The sequence below is a fragment of the Gekko japonicus genome, unplaced genomic scaffold (genome assembly GCF_001447785.1).
Source record: "Gekko japonicus isolate JY-2015 unplaced genomic scaffold, Gekko_japonicus_V1.1 scaffold2456, whole genome shotgun sequence".
NCBI classification, from domain to species: domain Eukaryota; kingdom Metazoa; phylum Chordata; class Lepidosauria; order Squamata; family Gekkonidae; genus Gekko; species Gekko japonicus.
Window position 1 is genome coordinate 164,569 of NW_015169252.1, and position 15,439 is coordinate 180,007.

General features: G+C 56.0%; 2 protein-coding genes across 2 annotated transcripts in view; one reads left to right on the plus strand and one right to left on the minus strand.

Annotated features, from left to right (window-relative positions):
* PEAR1 (platelet endothelial aggregation receptor 1) overlaps positions 1 to 12,835 on the plus strand; it is a 70,570-nt gene extending 57,735 nt beyond the window's left edge. Inside the window, exons 15-21 of the mRNA XM_015416491.1 lie at positions 954 to 1,213; positions 1,777 to 2,001; positions 3,093 to 3,205; positions 6,959 to 7,103; positions 7,436 to 7,498; positions 8,234 to 8,446; positions 12,497 to 12,835. Coding sequence (XP_015271977.1) covers positions 954 to 1,213; positions 1,777 to 2,001; positions 3,093 to 3,205; positions 6,959 to 7,103; positions 7,436 to 7,498; positions 8,234 to 8,446; positions 12,497 to 12,657 — 1,180 coding nt within the window. The 3' untranslated portion in view covers positions 12,658 to 12,835. The remainder of the gene's footprint in view (positions 1 to 953; positions 1,214 to 1,776; positions 2,002 to 3,092; positions 3,206 to 6,958; positions 7,104 to 7,435; positions 7,499 to 8,233; positions 8,447 to 12,496) is intronic.
* Positions 12,836 to 14,626: 1,791 nt separating this feature from the next.
* INSRR (insulin receptor-related receptor) overlaps positions 14,627 to 15,439 on the minus strand; it is a 62,452-nt gene continuing 61,639 nt past the window's right edge. The window contains exons 21-22 of the mRNA XM_015416492.1: positions 15,203 to 15,348; positions 14,627 to 14,682 (exon numbers count right to left, since the gene is read on the minus strand). Of these exons, the coding sequence (XP_015271978.1) occupies positions 14,627 to 14,682; positions 15,203 to 15,348 (202 nt within the window). The remainder of the gene's footprint in view (positions 14,683 to 15,202; positions 15,349 to 15,439) is intronic.

Here is a 15,439-nt window from a genome sequence, read left to right on the forward strand (position 1 = left end):
GGGGGTGAAGCGTCGGGGGGAGGGGGGAGGGGCCTCCTCAGTGGAGTGTTGCCAGAGGAGGGGCCCTCTTTTTAGAAGACGTGTCCTCTTTTTTTTTGGGGGGGGGTGTCTGTCCTCTAGGGCTCTTTTTAAAAAAACGGATGAAAATGTCCTCTTTGGGGGGGGGGGGTTGGAAGGTGAGGAATATTCCCAGTTAGTAGCGATTATCACAGATTAATGAGATTTGTCATAGGTGTGTCACTTGTTTGAAGTAGTCATGCTGGAAATATATCCTCCCTCTTGCTTTTCAAAACATGGTAACCCTCTACAGTGCCATATGGTCCAGCCAACAAAGTAGGCACTTTCTCCAGAGGAACTGATCTCTGTCCTAGTATGGCGATCAGCTGTAATTCCAGGAGATCTCCAGACCCTGCCTGGAGGGTGGCAACCCCGGGAACTTCTGAGTCACCGAAATGAAATGAAACGTTGGAACTAAAACAGCCGGAGATGGGGGAGGGGGGCACCGAGGGCACCGGGAAAGCGGAGGGGAGGGCAGGTGGCGGGCGGTAGAGAAAGAGCCGGTGGGGGCCTCTGCCGGGCGGGGAGGGGTCTGGAGCTCTGAGGCCCAGAGGGGGCGCCAGCTCCTCCAGGGAAGGGCAGGCAGAGCCTCCCCCCTTGCTGCTCAGAGAGGAGCCGCCCGTTCCCCCCTAGGGCCAGGTCATGCTGGAGGCCCCACATGGCCCCAGGCTCCCCCGAGGGCGGGCGGGCGGGTGGGTGGCTGCAGGTGGCCAAAATTCTGAGGAAGGGGCCGTGAGTCCTGGGAAATATTCTACCGTCATGGGTGGGGGGTGTGTGTTCTTTTTCTCTATCTACCGGTTCCAGATAGTTTGACAAACCTGTATTAGGTCCCCCTTAGTTGCTTCTTCAAAAATAAAAACTGGGAAAGCCCCAGACTCTTGAGCTTTTCCTCACAGGGGGAGGTGCTTGAACCGCGGTTGTCCTCTTGTGGGGAGGATGTGCCGTCACGGTCTGGCCCCTTCGGCTGAGACACCCTGTGAGGCCCGCCCGCGTCTCAGAACTGACCCTCCTGGTGTGGTCTGTACAGGCTGCCCGCTCGGGTTCTTTGGGGACAACTGCACCCATCAGTGCCAGTGCCAGAACGAGGCCCAGTGCCATCCTGAAACTGGGCGGTGCTTGTGTCTCTCCGGCTTCACCGGTGCCCGCTGTGAAACCAGTGAGTATGCCAACTCTGTCCCAGTTTCCCTCCCTCCCTCCCTCGATGGCAGCTCCTTTCTGTGATGTGGTCCCAGGCAGGGAAGCCCCAGTGGCCTCCCCTAAAGGAGACCCACAGCCGAGTCCCCACCTGCGACACAGGAGCCGGGGGCCGTGGCTCAGCCCAGACCTGGGCACAACCCAGGGCAGAATTGAGACTTCACCTGTGCCGAGAAGGGGCTTCCCTCCTTCTGCTTCCCAGTGCTGCTTAAAAGTTTCTGCAGAGCAGAATGTCCCCCAGTGGCTGGCTGGTGGCTTGGTCTCTGTGTGTGTGTGTGTGTGTCTGGGCACACACGCATGCACCCACTCCCTTGGTGCCGGCCCTGTGGGGAATGTGCCGGGCATCTGCAAGGCTCAGAGAAGCCCTGTAGCAGCATCGCTCGTCAAGGAATGGGGCGGCAGTGAGCTGTGGGACTGGAAGGGGTGCACGCTTTCACAAAACTGGTTGCAGCGGCGGGCCCAGATTTCTTGAGACGTTGATCGTGTCTCTGGCTGGACATTGTAATAAACCTTTTCTCCCCTGAGGAACAGAAAACCCCGACCATCCTTTTGCTATGGTTCCTGCACCTCCCACTGGCTACAGCGGCACCCTGGGGGCTGTGATTGGCATCGGCGTGATGGCTGCCTTGCTGGTGGCGGTCTTGGCCCTCTTCCTCTACTACCGGCACTGGCAGAAGGGCAAGGAGAGCCAGCACCTATCTGTGGCCTACACCACAGGGCGGACAGACACTTCCGAGTATGCTGTGCCAGGTGAGAGGAGGGGCAGCGGGCCCGGGCCGTTTGTGCCACTGACAGCCACAGACCCCAGTGAGCAGAGCGCCGCCATCTAGGGGCAAAACAAAGACCCCCAACGCACCGAGAGGAGAAGACGGGGCCTCCTGCTGCTGCCTCAGTGCCACCCACCCCCACTCCACCCACCCCCAGAATTCATCCTCCATCCCAGATTCCCCCTTGTGGCTCACAGGAAGTGGAATTATTTTGTCCCCTCAAAGAAAATTGAAATGTGTGGGTTGGCCCACCGGGAAATGACATGGCAACGTTACTCACCACTGCGACTTGCCAAACACGCCTTCCTGCTCTGAAAAGGTGGACGTTGTCTGCCTGTTGGCTTCTGGGCACCATATTCAGAGTGTGAGAAGGAGGCCCTTGAGCTCCCCGAACAGCCTCTGTCAGCTGAGACCAGAAAGGGGGGGGGTGTCTGCTGCGTGAGAAGTGGGTGGGCAGCGGGCGCAAAGCTGCTTTGTGGAGACACAAAGAGGTGGGGGGGGGGGTTCCTGGGGGCTCTGGTGCACTCATTGGCGCACCTGGCGCAGGCGAAAGGGTGACCCTGCCCCCCCAGTCGCTTTCTGGTTTTCATACTTCTCCTTGTTCCTTCCCCGCACAGGATGTGAAATCATACTATTGCTTCAGTGTAGAGGGATGCAGGCCTCTTAGTTAATTTTTAAAAATCATTTGTTGCAGTAGAGAAGAGCAGGAGTCCAGGAGCAGCTTAAAGTCTGGCAAAATTTGTGGCAGGGGAGGAGCTTTCGTGAGTCACGGCTCACTTCATATCTGAAGAAGTGAGCCGGTGACTCACGAGCGCTCCTCTCCTGCCATGACTTTGTGAGTCTTTAAGGTGCTGCTGGACTCTGGCTCTTTTTGACTGTGACGGACTCACACGACTACCCATCTTATTGGTTTGTTGTCTTTTTATTGTCTTTAAAAAAGATTGATACTGATTGTTGTATTTTAAAAAGATATATTTTTCTAAAACAAGACTGTCAGTCCAGAATGGTTGAGAATAAATTCCTGCAAAGCTTTGGGTGGAATGTGCCATCATGGCTCTCTCTCTCTCTGCCTAGACATCCCTCCCAGTTACACCCACTATTACTCCAACCCCAGTTACCATACTCTGTCGCCGTGTGCTCCAAGCCTTCCCGTGCCCAGCATCCCAGAGCAGCCGCCTCCCAGTAAGGTAAGGGCCACCAGCATTAAGTGTTATTCCTGGGCGGTGCCAGGTGCGGGCAACCCCCTTGCTGCCCTCACGCCCGGGCCTCTGTTCATCAGCCGCACCGTCTTCCTTCACGGTTGATTTACTTCTTGTGTAGCTGGCCGTTCTCGCTGATGCTGAGTGGATTACACGGGTGAAAGCAACACAATCGGGGCAGTCTGTCACAACAACACTGGATTAGAAAACTGGAGAAGAAGAAGTGTGGTCACGCGAGACTCCTCCTGAGGGGGAAGGGCCTGGCACGGCTCCCGCACTCCTCCAACCACCACTTGCCCAGAGAACACTGTTTTGCTTTGGGGGAGAATTAAATATGCACACACAAACCCCACACCCCTATTTGTTTTAAGAGTTCAGATTTTTCTGCAAACGGGGGGCAGGGGGGGTCCCCCCACAGCTCTGGTGCTGTGCCCAAGGGAGCCTGCCCCTGCTGAGGGAGTTAAATGCGAGGCTTTCGAAGAGACAGTGTTAACGAGGTTCTGCCTGGGACCAAGACCGCTCCTGCAAACCTCACATGGGCCCACTTTGCCTCCGCAGGGGAAGTCTTATCCCCAGTTGGGGGCCAAGCTGGAGTCTCTAATTGTAACAAATGGTTACAAGGAGGGGGAATCGATTTCTTTTAAGAAGCCTGAGGAACTGGATCAGCCGATCAATTTCAATTCCACCTCCCCAGGGAGTTAAAGCAACTGATAAAAGATAACTCCCTAAATCTTTATTGGAACTTTGTGACCTGGCAGGTGAGCTGGCGCTGAATTGAAAAGGGGTGGGATGGAGGACTCGAGGGAGATCAAGGAAGCCCCCCCCACCTGGCTAATCAAAGCCAAGCAGAAGAGCCCTGACCCGAGTCCGACCTCGGAAGCTAAGCAGGGCCGACCATGGCAAGTCCTTGGATCATGGGATTCCTCCAAGGAATACCCGGGCCACGACACAAGCCCCCCTCTCCGAACATCCTTGCCTCTCAACCCCACTAGGGGCCACCAGAAGTCAGCCATGACTTCCAAGCACGCGTGCGCGCACACACACACCCAAGCAGAAGAAATGCTTTAACTGTGGAAGTGCAGATCACAAAAAACTGTCCTGCCCCCCCCCCCATTAAAACCAGTGACTGCCAGACCTGCTCCAGTAGGGCCAGTTGTCCGCAATGTCAAGAGCAAGTGACAGTGGTAGAGATCATTACGGCCACTTCACTGTTATCCAGCCAGCAGAGGCTTAGGGGGCTTCCCGGGAGCCCACGTGGATCAAGGGCCGTTGGTCTTGGGGGGGGGGCTGACTGTAGACTCGGGAGGAGCCTCTGTATCCCGAGGGGAGCATACTGACCCCTGCTCTCTGACTCAGACCTTACATGCTGTGGCCGGCTATGGTCTGGTCTGGTCCCTTTATGTGCAGTTAATGGACAGGGTGGTGGCAGAACTCGTCCGGGACTCTCTGAGTGGCTCACCAGCTCCAGACCCCTTCCTTGTCTGGTGCCAGACCTGCCTGGGGGGCAGAGACTGTGTTGGTGGCTTTGGTTAATGCAGACGCACTTCTCTACCGTTGCGATTGAATCCATGGCCAGTGAGAGTGAATCCTGACCCAACAGAGGTGACCCTGCTTGTGAAGGCCGAGGGCTGGGGGGGCACTGCCACTCCCCACACTGGACCATCACGGGTATGGTGGACCCAGCAGCATTGCTGGAGAGGCAAGGGAGCCAGCGGGCGGTGGTGGTCATCGCCTCCGGCCGAGGGCCTGGGCCAGCCACATTCAGGTCTCTGCTCTGTCACAGAACGCGTTCCGGGGTGACTCTGAGTTGGCTGTTCTCTCTCCGTCTGACCTACTTTGTCGGACGCCGTGGGTCGCCCCAGGTTGGTCTGAAGCAACAGAACAAAGTTTGCATCCGGTGGGGGCACCTTTAAGAGCAACACAGTTCTATTATGGGCCTAAAACTTTGTTGGTGTCTGAAGGAGGGTGTGCCTGCACACGGAAGCTCCCGCCCAGAATAAAACTTCCGTGGTCTCAAAAGTGCCCCCACCGGGGGACTCAAATTTTGCTCTCTCCCCGGCAGGGCTCTTGTGAGGATGGAATGGAGACCGGGGGGGGGGGCTGGGGATGACCGTGATGTCAGCGGCTTTGGTCCCGCACTGGGGGGGAGGGGAAGCAGGGCATCTTATACCCTGAGAGCCAACCCAGCCCACTCTGCGCGGATACTTGTATCCTCAGATTGGGACCAGGTGGAGAGGTGGGAGATCTTGCTCCAAACTTGGGGGCCCCTGCAGGATTGAAGGAAAAAGTGAAGCCTTTAAGAAGATCGGGTGGGGTTAAAAAAAACAAACCCTAGAAGCAGAGGAGACGATGGGGTGGCAGCAGCCCTGGAGTCTGACAGGGGGGCGAGGAGGCCTCTTTTCACACACACTCTCCCCTTCTTCCACCTTCACTTAGCCCCGGGATGACTCCGTTCCATGGCCAGCCCTCTCTGGCCCTGTGAGTCCACACCACAGTCATCCTGAGGCAGGATTTGGTGTAGTGGTTAAGAGCGCAGACTCTAATCTGGGAGAAACGGGTTTGATTCCCCACTCCTCCTCCACTTGCACCTGGCTGGATGACCTTGGGCAAGCCGTAGTTCTTATATAAGAGCTGTCCTTGAAAAAAGAGCCGTTTCTGTCAGAGCTCTCTCAGCCCCACCCACCTCACGGGGTGTCTGTTTTGGGGAGGGGAGAGGAAAGGAGACTGTAAGCCACCCTCCCTTGGATAGTGAAGGGCCATGGGGTACAAATCCAATCTCTCCTTCTTCTTCTTCATATGCTCTACTTGGATCTGCCCTTGAAGACCACTCAGAAACTCCAGGAGATAGGACAGAACGCCATTGCTCAATTCCTGTTGGGAGACAGGTGGTGGGCTACGTGTAGAAGAAGAAAAGGAGATTGGATTCCTACCCCGCCCTTCACTACCCAAAGGTGTCTCAGAGGGGCTTCCAAACTCCTTGGGTCTTACATGGGTCTTATACCCATGGCAGCAGTTGATCTGCTGGTTATCAGTTGATTCCCAAATTCAGTTCCAGGTGTTGCCTACAAAGCCCTTCATGGCCTTTAAGAACCACTTACCTATAGATCCGCCTTTCTCGAAATGTTCCAAACGTGTAAAACAGAACCGTTCCAAGAGGTCATTTCAAAAAAGGGAATAGCAATGCACTAAGATGGAATTCTGTGGGAAGGGCACTTCCGGTCTAGGCAACACGATTGGGATTTACTTGCTTGTGAAACGTTTCGGTGCCCCCCCCTTCTCCTCCTTCCTTTACACTACATTGTTTATTGGATGCATTATACCACCTGTACTTTATCATTCTCTTACTGTGAAATCCAGTCTTATTGCCTTGTGTAGTGTATGTACTGCATTTTTGCTTTGTCTTTAAGAACTCTGTAATCCACTTTGAGTCTCTGCCAGGCAGGTGAACAAGAAATGAAAATGTATAGTATACTATAAGCACCCTTGTCTCCTGCACACCCTCCCCACCCCATCAGTGGCTGGAGTTTGACCAGAGAGCTGCCCAGCAGTTCCTGACTCTGTGGCCTTCATACAAGGTCCCATGTCGTTGTAATCAAGAGAGAGCATGCCGTTATTTCACAGAGGATTGTGATTAATTGTAGCCAAAGCAGTAATAAGACAAACAACAGTGGCATCCAGACCTCTCTGGATGGAACACTTGTCTCTCTCTCTCTCTCCCCCCCCCCTCCCGTCGCACTCCAGCTGGCCAGCGGCCAGCTTTTCTCCAGCGCCAAGAGCCTGGAGCGGGATTGGCCAGGGCTCTACGGCGGCGTGGATTGCAACGCCACCCTTCCCGCAGACTGGAAGCACCAGGGCAGCACTCCGGCACTGAGCCACCGAGGGCTGGGTAAGGCCGTGACGGGGTTTCGAATGTGTGGAGCTAGAAACAGAAGTGATAACTGGGCGTTTGTCGAGCTCAAGGGGAGCCACTCCACGGCAGCCCCAACGCACGTTTTCTCTTCTCAGTGGCAGACAGCCTGTGGGGTGGGAGTGGGGGGGGGGGCGGAATGTAGAGATTCTCCTACAGTCCGGCTTCCAGACCTCGCTGCGGCTGCAGTGGGGAGGAGAGCCCCTTCCGAGTGCAGGCCCTGTGTTATTTCCGCCACTCACATGCGATAGGTTTGGGGTGCTCGTGAAGGGATCTTCATCTAACCAGATTGCCCACTTCCTTTTCCATAGGAGGAAGCCAGATTGATCGCAGCTACAGCTACACCAATGGGCTAGGAAAATACCACCACAGAGGTAACGGGGGGGGGGGGGGCTGGTTGCCCACTTAAAGGAGGAAACTGCTCCCTCCCCTCCCTCCCCCCCCCCGTCCTGCTCAGCTGCATGTGGACATTGGATTCCAGCTCCTCCCCCTGTTCCTGCGGTAGAGAGTGGATCCAGGCGGGGTCGCTGTGTTGGTCTGAAGCAAAAGAATGGAGTTTGAGTCCAGGGACCAACCGGGGTCCTAAAGGCGGGCCGCGGGGCTCACCCTTTGTTCTGTGGGGAGGAAGGGCGAAGGCAGGACACCCACCGTGCCGGGAGGGGTGGCGTCTCCACCCCAGCAGTCGTCCAGACCGCAGGCGCAGATGTCCCTGTGGCAGCCAGTTTGGGGGGGGGGAGGGGGGGATGGCTTTGTGCGGCCTGTCCAAAGAGGCTCCCGGTGTGTGTGGCTTTGTGTTTGATGTTTAAGAGAAGAAGCACAGGCCATGGGCGCAGCCCCGGGCGTGGAGGCTTTGCCCCCTTCACTGCAGGGCCGGCCGGCCGGCCAGCAGCCCTGGAGGCCACAAGCGGGCGGGTGGGCGCAGAAGAGTCCAGAGGCCTCCGCTGCAGCTGGCGCCAGGGGCTGGTGGGACTGCAGACACCTTCGGCCCTGGTGGGCCAGGCAGAGATGGGCCCCGCCTGTTGCAGCTGCCGGGCTTGGTGTCGCTTGCTGCCCCCGCCCCCTTCCCAGCACCACCGGCTGTCAGTCACGCCCTCTCCCTCGCCCTGCAGAGTGCGTCCGGGAGGAGCCCTTGTGCCGCAGTGACAGCTCCCTGAGCAGCGAGAACCCCTACGCCACCATCAAGGACCTGCCCGTCCTGGCTGGCAAGCCATCCGAGGGCGGCTACATGGAGATGAGGGCGCCGGCCAGGCGGGAGCTGTCCTACGCAGAGATCGGGCTCTTCGAAGCCTCCGCCCAGAGCCTGGAGGAGGAGGAGGAAGGAGGTACCTGGGTTGCCTCTGCCGTTCTGGGGAGCCCCCTTTCGGGCCCGGGGTTTTTTAACGTGTCCTCCCACCTTCACAGTTCTGCTCCTCACCATTGCAGACAGAGGCCTGGAGAAAGAGCATGAAAGTTCTCTGGTCTCTCTCGGTCTGTCTGGTACATCTTTATCGTGTTCCTCCTCTGAGCAGCTCAGAGCAGAGTGTGTGGTTCTCCCTTCTTTATTTGACCCTCACAACAATCCTCTCAGCAGGATTACATTGAGACCAGACGTCATGGCAGAAGGAGGATTTGAACCCGGATATCCCAGATCCTGGTTGAGCACTAACCGCTATACTCTACTGCTGGTCATTTTTCTTTATGGGGTCCTGCATGTGCTTCAGAATATGAGAAGAGCCCTGCTGGGTCAGACCAGGGAGGGTCCCTCCAGTCCAGCCTCCCGTCTCACACAGTGGCCAGCCAGTTCCTCTGGAGGGCCAACAACAGGGCAGAGAGGCCGAGGCCTTCCCCTGAGAAGAACCCCAGAAGAGCCCTGCTGGGTCAGACCAGGGAGGGTCCCTCCAGTCCAGCCTCCCGTCTCACACAGGGGCCAGCCAGTTCCTCTGGAGGGCCAACAACAGGGCAGAGAGGCCGAGGCCTTCCCCTGATATAAGAACCTCAGAAGAGCCCTGCTGGGTCAGACAAATGGTCTATCTAGTCATAGAATCATAGAGTTAGAGGGTAGTCCAACCCCCTGCACAATGCAGGAGATTCACAAATACCGCCCCCTCCACACTCACAGTGACTGCTGTTCCACGCCCAGAAGATGACAAAAAATCTCCATGATCCCTGGCCATATTGGCCTGGAGAAAAATTGCTTCCTCACCCCAAAGTGGTGAATGGCATTTCCCTGGGCGTGTAAGAAAGGGCCACAAGAACTAAGCCCTGAGGCAACCCTTCCTGCCCTCCCTCTCATGATCTGCCTAAATTCACACAATCAGCATTGCTGTCAGATGGCCACCTAACCTCTGTTTGAAAACCTCCAAAGAAGGAGAGCCCACCACCACCTCCCGAGGAAGCCTGCTCCACTGAGGAACTGCTCTGTCAGGAAGTTCTTCCTCATGTTGAGCTGAAAACTCTTCTGATTTAATTTAATTTAAACCCGTTGGTTCTGGTCCGACCTTCTGGGGCAACAGAAAACAATTCCGCACCATCCTCTCTATGACAGCCCTTCAAGTACTTGAAGATGGTGAGCCTGTCACCTCCCAGTCGTCTCCTCTCCAGGCTAAGCACACCCAGCTCCTTCAAACTTTCCTCATAGGGGTCTTCGGACTCGTGGTGCCCAAAACTGGACACAATACTCTAGGTGAGGTCTGACCAGAGCAGAGTAAAGACATACCATCACTTCACGTGATCTGGACACTATACGTCTGTTGATACAGCCCCAAATCGCATTTGCCTTTTTAGCTACCGCATCCAATGCTCCCTCTAAGCTGTGGAGTCTTGTGAGCTACTGGTATTAAAGATGTGAGCAAGCGATTTGGCTACTGCATAAATGAGTTTGCTCTGGAGCCCTCCTTCCTGAGCTAAGACAAAAATGTGTGAGCCAGAGGCTAAAAAACTGTGAGCTAGCTCACGCTAACTCAGCTTAGAGGGAGCACTGAGCTGCTTCACACTGCTGACTCATGTTCAGTGTATGGTCTACTAATACCCCTAGATCCTTTTCGCTGCCAAGACAAGTCTCCCCCATCCTATAATTATGCATTTGATTCTTCCTACCTCAATGAAGATCTTTACCTTTATCCCCATTGAAATTCATTTTATTTGTTTTAGCCCAGTTTTCCCAGCCTGCCAAGATCAGTCTGTATCCTGACTCTGTCTTCTACCGTATTTGCTACCCCTCCAAATTTAGTATCATCTGCAAATTTAATAAGCATTCCCTCTATTCCTTCATCCAAATCGTTGATAAAGATGTTGAACAAAACAGGTCCCAGGACAGATCCTTGAGGCACTCCACTTGTCACTCCTCTCCAAGAGGATGAGGAACCATTCGCAAGCACTTTTTGGGTACGATCTGTCAACCAGTTACAGATCCACCTAACAGTCATAGGATCCAAACCACATTTTACCAACTTGTCAAAAAGAATATTATGTGGGACCTTATCAAAAGCCTTACTGAAATCAAGATAAACTATGTCCACGACATTCCCCTGATCCAGCAAGGTAGTAACTTTCTCAAAAAAAAAAGAGAGAAGGTTAGTCTGACATGACTTGTTCTTGAGAAACCCATGCTGGCTCTTAGTAATCACAGTTGTCCTTTCTAAATGCTCAAGGTCTGACTGTTTCATTTGTACTAAAACTTTCCCAGGTATAGACATCAGGCTGATAGTTACCCGGATCCTCTTTTCCCCCCTTCTTGAAGATGGGAACAACATTTGCTCACCTCCAGTCTTCTGGCATCTCACCTTTGTCATCTTCTGGGTGTGGAATAGCGGTCACTGGGGGTGTGGAGGGGGTGGTATTTGTGTATTTCCGGCATTGTGTAGGGGGTTGGACTAGATGACCATGGAGGTCCCTTCCAACTCTATGATTCTACGACCTGTTCTCCAAGAATTCTCAAAAATAATGACCAGAGGCTCAAAAATGACATCCATGAGTTCTTTTAGTACTCTTGGATGCAGTTCATCTTGCCCCAAGGACTTCGTTTCACTTCAAGAAACTAGGTGTTTATATACTACCCCTAGGCTGCGACTCCCTTCCCTCATCATGTGTTGTTTTTGCCATAATGAGCACTGTTTCCCTGGCAAGTCCAGCATATCCAGTCTCACACAGGGGCCAGCCACACAGTTCTTCTGGAGGGCCAGCAAGAGGGCAGAGAGGCCAAGGCCTTCCTCCGATGTTGCCTCCTGGCGCTGGGATTCAGAGGATCAGTGCCTCTGAGTGTGGAGGTTCCCCTCAGTCAGTCACCACGGCTGGTAGCCACGGATAGACCTCTCCTCCATGAATCTGTTTATTTAAGCTGATTATTCCTGTAGCCATCACTACACCTTCTGGCAGCAAATTCCACATTTGAATCACTCACTGTGCCAAGTGGTATTTCCTATTGTCTGTCCTGCTGCCAGAAGAACAAGTTAGACAAGGTGTAGCTCCAGGGTGGCCAGACCCGCTGAGCCACAGGATTTTGAGAGCCATAAGATACATACTTGTGGTTGTTTGTTTGATGGCTAAGACCACCTGACCATACAGAACAGGTCTCCATTTGACTAGACGGCCCCCTCTCCTACAGAACGAGGGGGCCCCATCAGCCCCACTCGCCCCACCCCAGAGAGCGGCACGTGGCTTCCAAGACATGGTTTATTTATTTTATTCAGTAAAATTTTATGCCCCCCTTCCTCCTAGGAGCTGAGGGTGCTGAATATTGTTTCCCTCCTCTGAATCCTCACAACAACCCTGTGAGGTAGGTTAAGCTGAGAGAGAGAGAGAGCGACTGGCGTAAGGCCTCTTGGTGGGCTTAATGGCCGAGAGGGGATTCCAACAACCTTAACCAGTAAGACGCTCATCTCTCTCTCTCTCTCTCCTTCTTGCTCTAACCAGTAAGACACACTGCCATCACATAGTTTTGGAGACACTCCCCCTCCCCCAGCCACAGCAGGCCAGCGCAAACTGTGTCAGCAGGTGGGTTGTGGTTCTCTATTCAGCAGGTTTCATATTTGACATGGCTTGGATGTGGGTTCGAATCCATTAGCCACCCAGAAGACCCCTGGCTGGCAGGTAGAAGGTAAGTCTCAGAACTGTGAGACACCCCCCCCCCACTTCCTGTGAATTAATCACCCCTGCGCATAATCTGTGCTGAGAAGCCCAATGGCGGCACGCATCCAGCCTGTCTGCAGGGCAGTTGTACACAATCTCGTAAAAAAGAGCCATCGATCGCCAAGGAAGAAAAGCGGCGGCTTTGCACGGGAACCTCCAGAGGCCATGGCTGCCAGTTGCTTTGCTTTGCCTCCTGACGGTTGCGCCGTGGCCAAGCCCAAGAGCCCGTGTTCACGCTCTGCTTCCTTTTCTTCTGTCCCTGGTAGAAAACGGCTTGCTTGGGGCAGGCGGCCCCTCACAGGCAACTCCCGACGTCCCCCCAAACCACTACGATTCCCCGAAGAACAGCCACATCCCCAGCCACTATGACGTGCCGCCCGTTCGCCACTATTCGCCTTCACCGCCACGCCGGAGACGAGACAGATGAGGCCGGGCCCGAGCGCTGCAGTCCGTCCCTCCTCGCTTTCTGCTCCTGCGTCTGCCCGCCCGAGAACGGCGCCCCGTCCAGAGGGCCAGTCCTGCCACACCTCGTTTTCATGTGGAGCATCAGGCTGAGCGGCAAGCGACAGCCTCCCTCGGGAGCCAGCCTCCCTCCCAGCCGTCGTCTCCCCCCCCCCAAACTCTTTCCACAAGGACACCCCCCCACCCCCACCCACCTCGTCCGCTTGGGAACGAACTCTGGCCAGAGAGGGGGCGGGCTGGCTGCAGAGGCCAAGTGGGGGCTTCACGGGCCGGAGTTTTTCCGCGTCAGGATTGCTGAGAGCACCTCCCTGCGGTTGTGCACCGACTGGGTGTCCTGGGCGGGGGGGCCTCCTTGGCCTCCAGCTTCAGGGGAGGGGCACACCCCCGGTGTTTGGCGACACTCCTCCATGCTCCCAGCAACGGCGCCCTGTTCCCTTTTGTCCCCTCCTTTCTGAGGAAGCGTGACAGGCCCCTTGGGGGGGGGGCGCATCCAGGCCCAGGACCCCAGAGCAAGGTGGGATGAAGCTGCTCCTTCTGTCTCGGGCGGAGGGCAGGGGTCTGAGCGCAGGGCCCTCCAGGGGCAGGGGAGGGGCCCTCAGATCACCCCTTTTCAAGGAGGTATGTCAAGGACGGATGTTGTGTGTGCTGCAGCTGAGCCATATGCCCTCTCCTGTGCCCTGCTGGCATCTCCCTGCCATCTTTCTCCTGCTGCCCGGGATTGAAGTCGGCAGCAGAGCCAGCAGTGGGCGGCCCCCAAATGGAACTGGGTCCTCCGCTCGCTGCACTCCGGGTCAACAGAGAACGACGTTTTGTGGTGTGACCACCTCCCCCAGAGCCACGGGTGTTCTCCTGGCATCAGGCCTGTGCCCGGCCTCCTTCCTTCCTTCCGGGACTCTGCCACTCTGTGTACAGAGCCTCAGCTCTTGTGCGTCTTAAGCAAAGATGGCTGCCGTGGACTCTTAAGACTGTCAATCTTCTAAACAGAAACTGTTTACACGGCATTGTGGGGGAGGGGGAGATGAGACGCACACGGGTGGTGTTGTGCACTGAAATGTCAAACGTGAGCTTTGTAAAAGTCATATTTGCACACAGGATGAGCTCTCCACCTCCTTCTTCGTTAGAACTTAAATTTGGCCACAGCCCTGCTCTTACGAGAAGCAAAAACCAGAGTGGGGAAATGGTACGTTCATGCCGCATCCCTGAGGGGAGTGTGGGGTGGGGGTCCCCACGCTCTGGGTCCGGGGGGCTGACTCCCATCTTGCCCTTCTGGCTAAACACGTGAGCTGGACCTGTCGGGCCGTGGTCTGTTTTCAGGGCAAGTGGGAACTCTATTATAAAGAGCCCCAACAAAAGACATTCACCTTCTCTCCATGCTGCCGCACAAAACAAAGAGCACGGTGTTAGCACACACCCCACACGCACGCACACTTTTTGTTTGCTGTTTTCGTCACCTACGAAAGTACTGGATGAAAGGGGGGGCTGCTGCCTGCCAGTGGGGAGGAAAGCGGGGTGGCATTGCTGGGGGGCAGCACTTTTGTTGCAGGGGGGGCCCCCCAAGTCTCCCGTCTAGAAGTCTCCGTTGCCCAAAGTCCAAACATGGTTCCATTCCAAGAGCGGCCTCTTTCCAGAGCCATTTTGGCACTAAGTTCCCAAGGCCCCCTGGAGCCGGACTGCTTGCTGAGCCACGATTCCCGACACCACCCAAGAAGCCTTGGCCACACTCACGGGCAGCGTTCCCTCTCAGCTGAGTCAGTGTGAGCCAGCTCACAGTTTTTTAGCCTCCGGCTCACACATTTTTGTCTTAGCTCAGGAAGGACGGCTCCAGAGTGACTTTAGTGCCTCGACTTTAAGCTCTCAACTTTAGTGCCAGGAGCTTACAAAGTAGAGTTTTTGCCCACAGGACTCCACGGCTGAGAGGGAGCCTGGCCCGCGGGTCACCTCGCCATCCCTTTGCGCTCCAGCACCTGCAGAGCCAGCCCCTCGGCACACGCTGCCGCCAGAACGGGGGGCAAGAACGGAGCCTTTGCCCTCTGTGGGGCCACCACGGCCCACCCGGCCCACGCAGCCCAAGGGGAGGGGCCAGCTCCCCCGATCTAGTTGCCAGGGGCCATGCCGGCCCGTTTCACCACAGTCACCGTGTGCTGGCGCCGGTTCCTGTCGCAAAGTGGCGGGAGGCTGCTGGCCACACACATCACACTTGGAAAAGGTGTCTGACACAGAACGCTCCCCGGGGACAATCGCTGCTCAGCCCCTTCTCGGACCTGAGCCGTCCAGTGGCTGCTACGCGTGGCCCCGGAGATCCTGCCGAAGCCTTCCAAAGGAAACGGGCCGTAGAAAGCTGGCCCTCCCCTCGGTGGTGGTGGGGGGCCTTTGGAACAGCCGACTGACTGGACTTTGACTTTAGGCCTTTCCGGGCCTGGTCCAGGGACAGGCAGGTGGGCTGCATCCCCCTCCTTCCAGTGGGGCCTGAGTTAGCTGGCTGCCCTACTTATTTCAGTGGGACTTCTTGCCTGCCGTAACCTCGCCAGGACTGGGGTCTCTGCGGCAGTTGTGAGCTTGCGGGTGCTGACCGGTTCCCATCCCGTCAGGGGTCCGTCCCTGCAGCCTCCTCGCCGGTGGTGGGCTGGAGGGTGAGGGCGGAACGCTGGCCAGGCTGCTGCACGGGCGGGGAGGAAGAGGGCAGGCTGCTCGCAGGGCCACTCTGTCCGTAAGGCGGGCCGATGACCTCTCCCCCCCCCCCGCTCGAG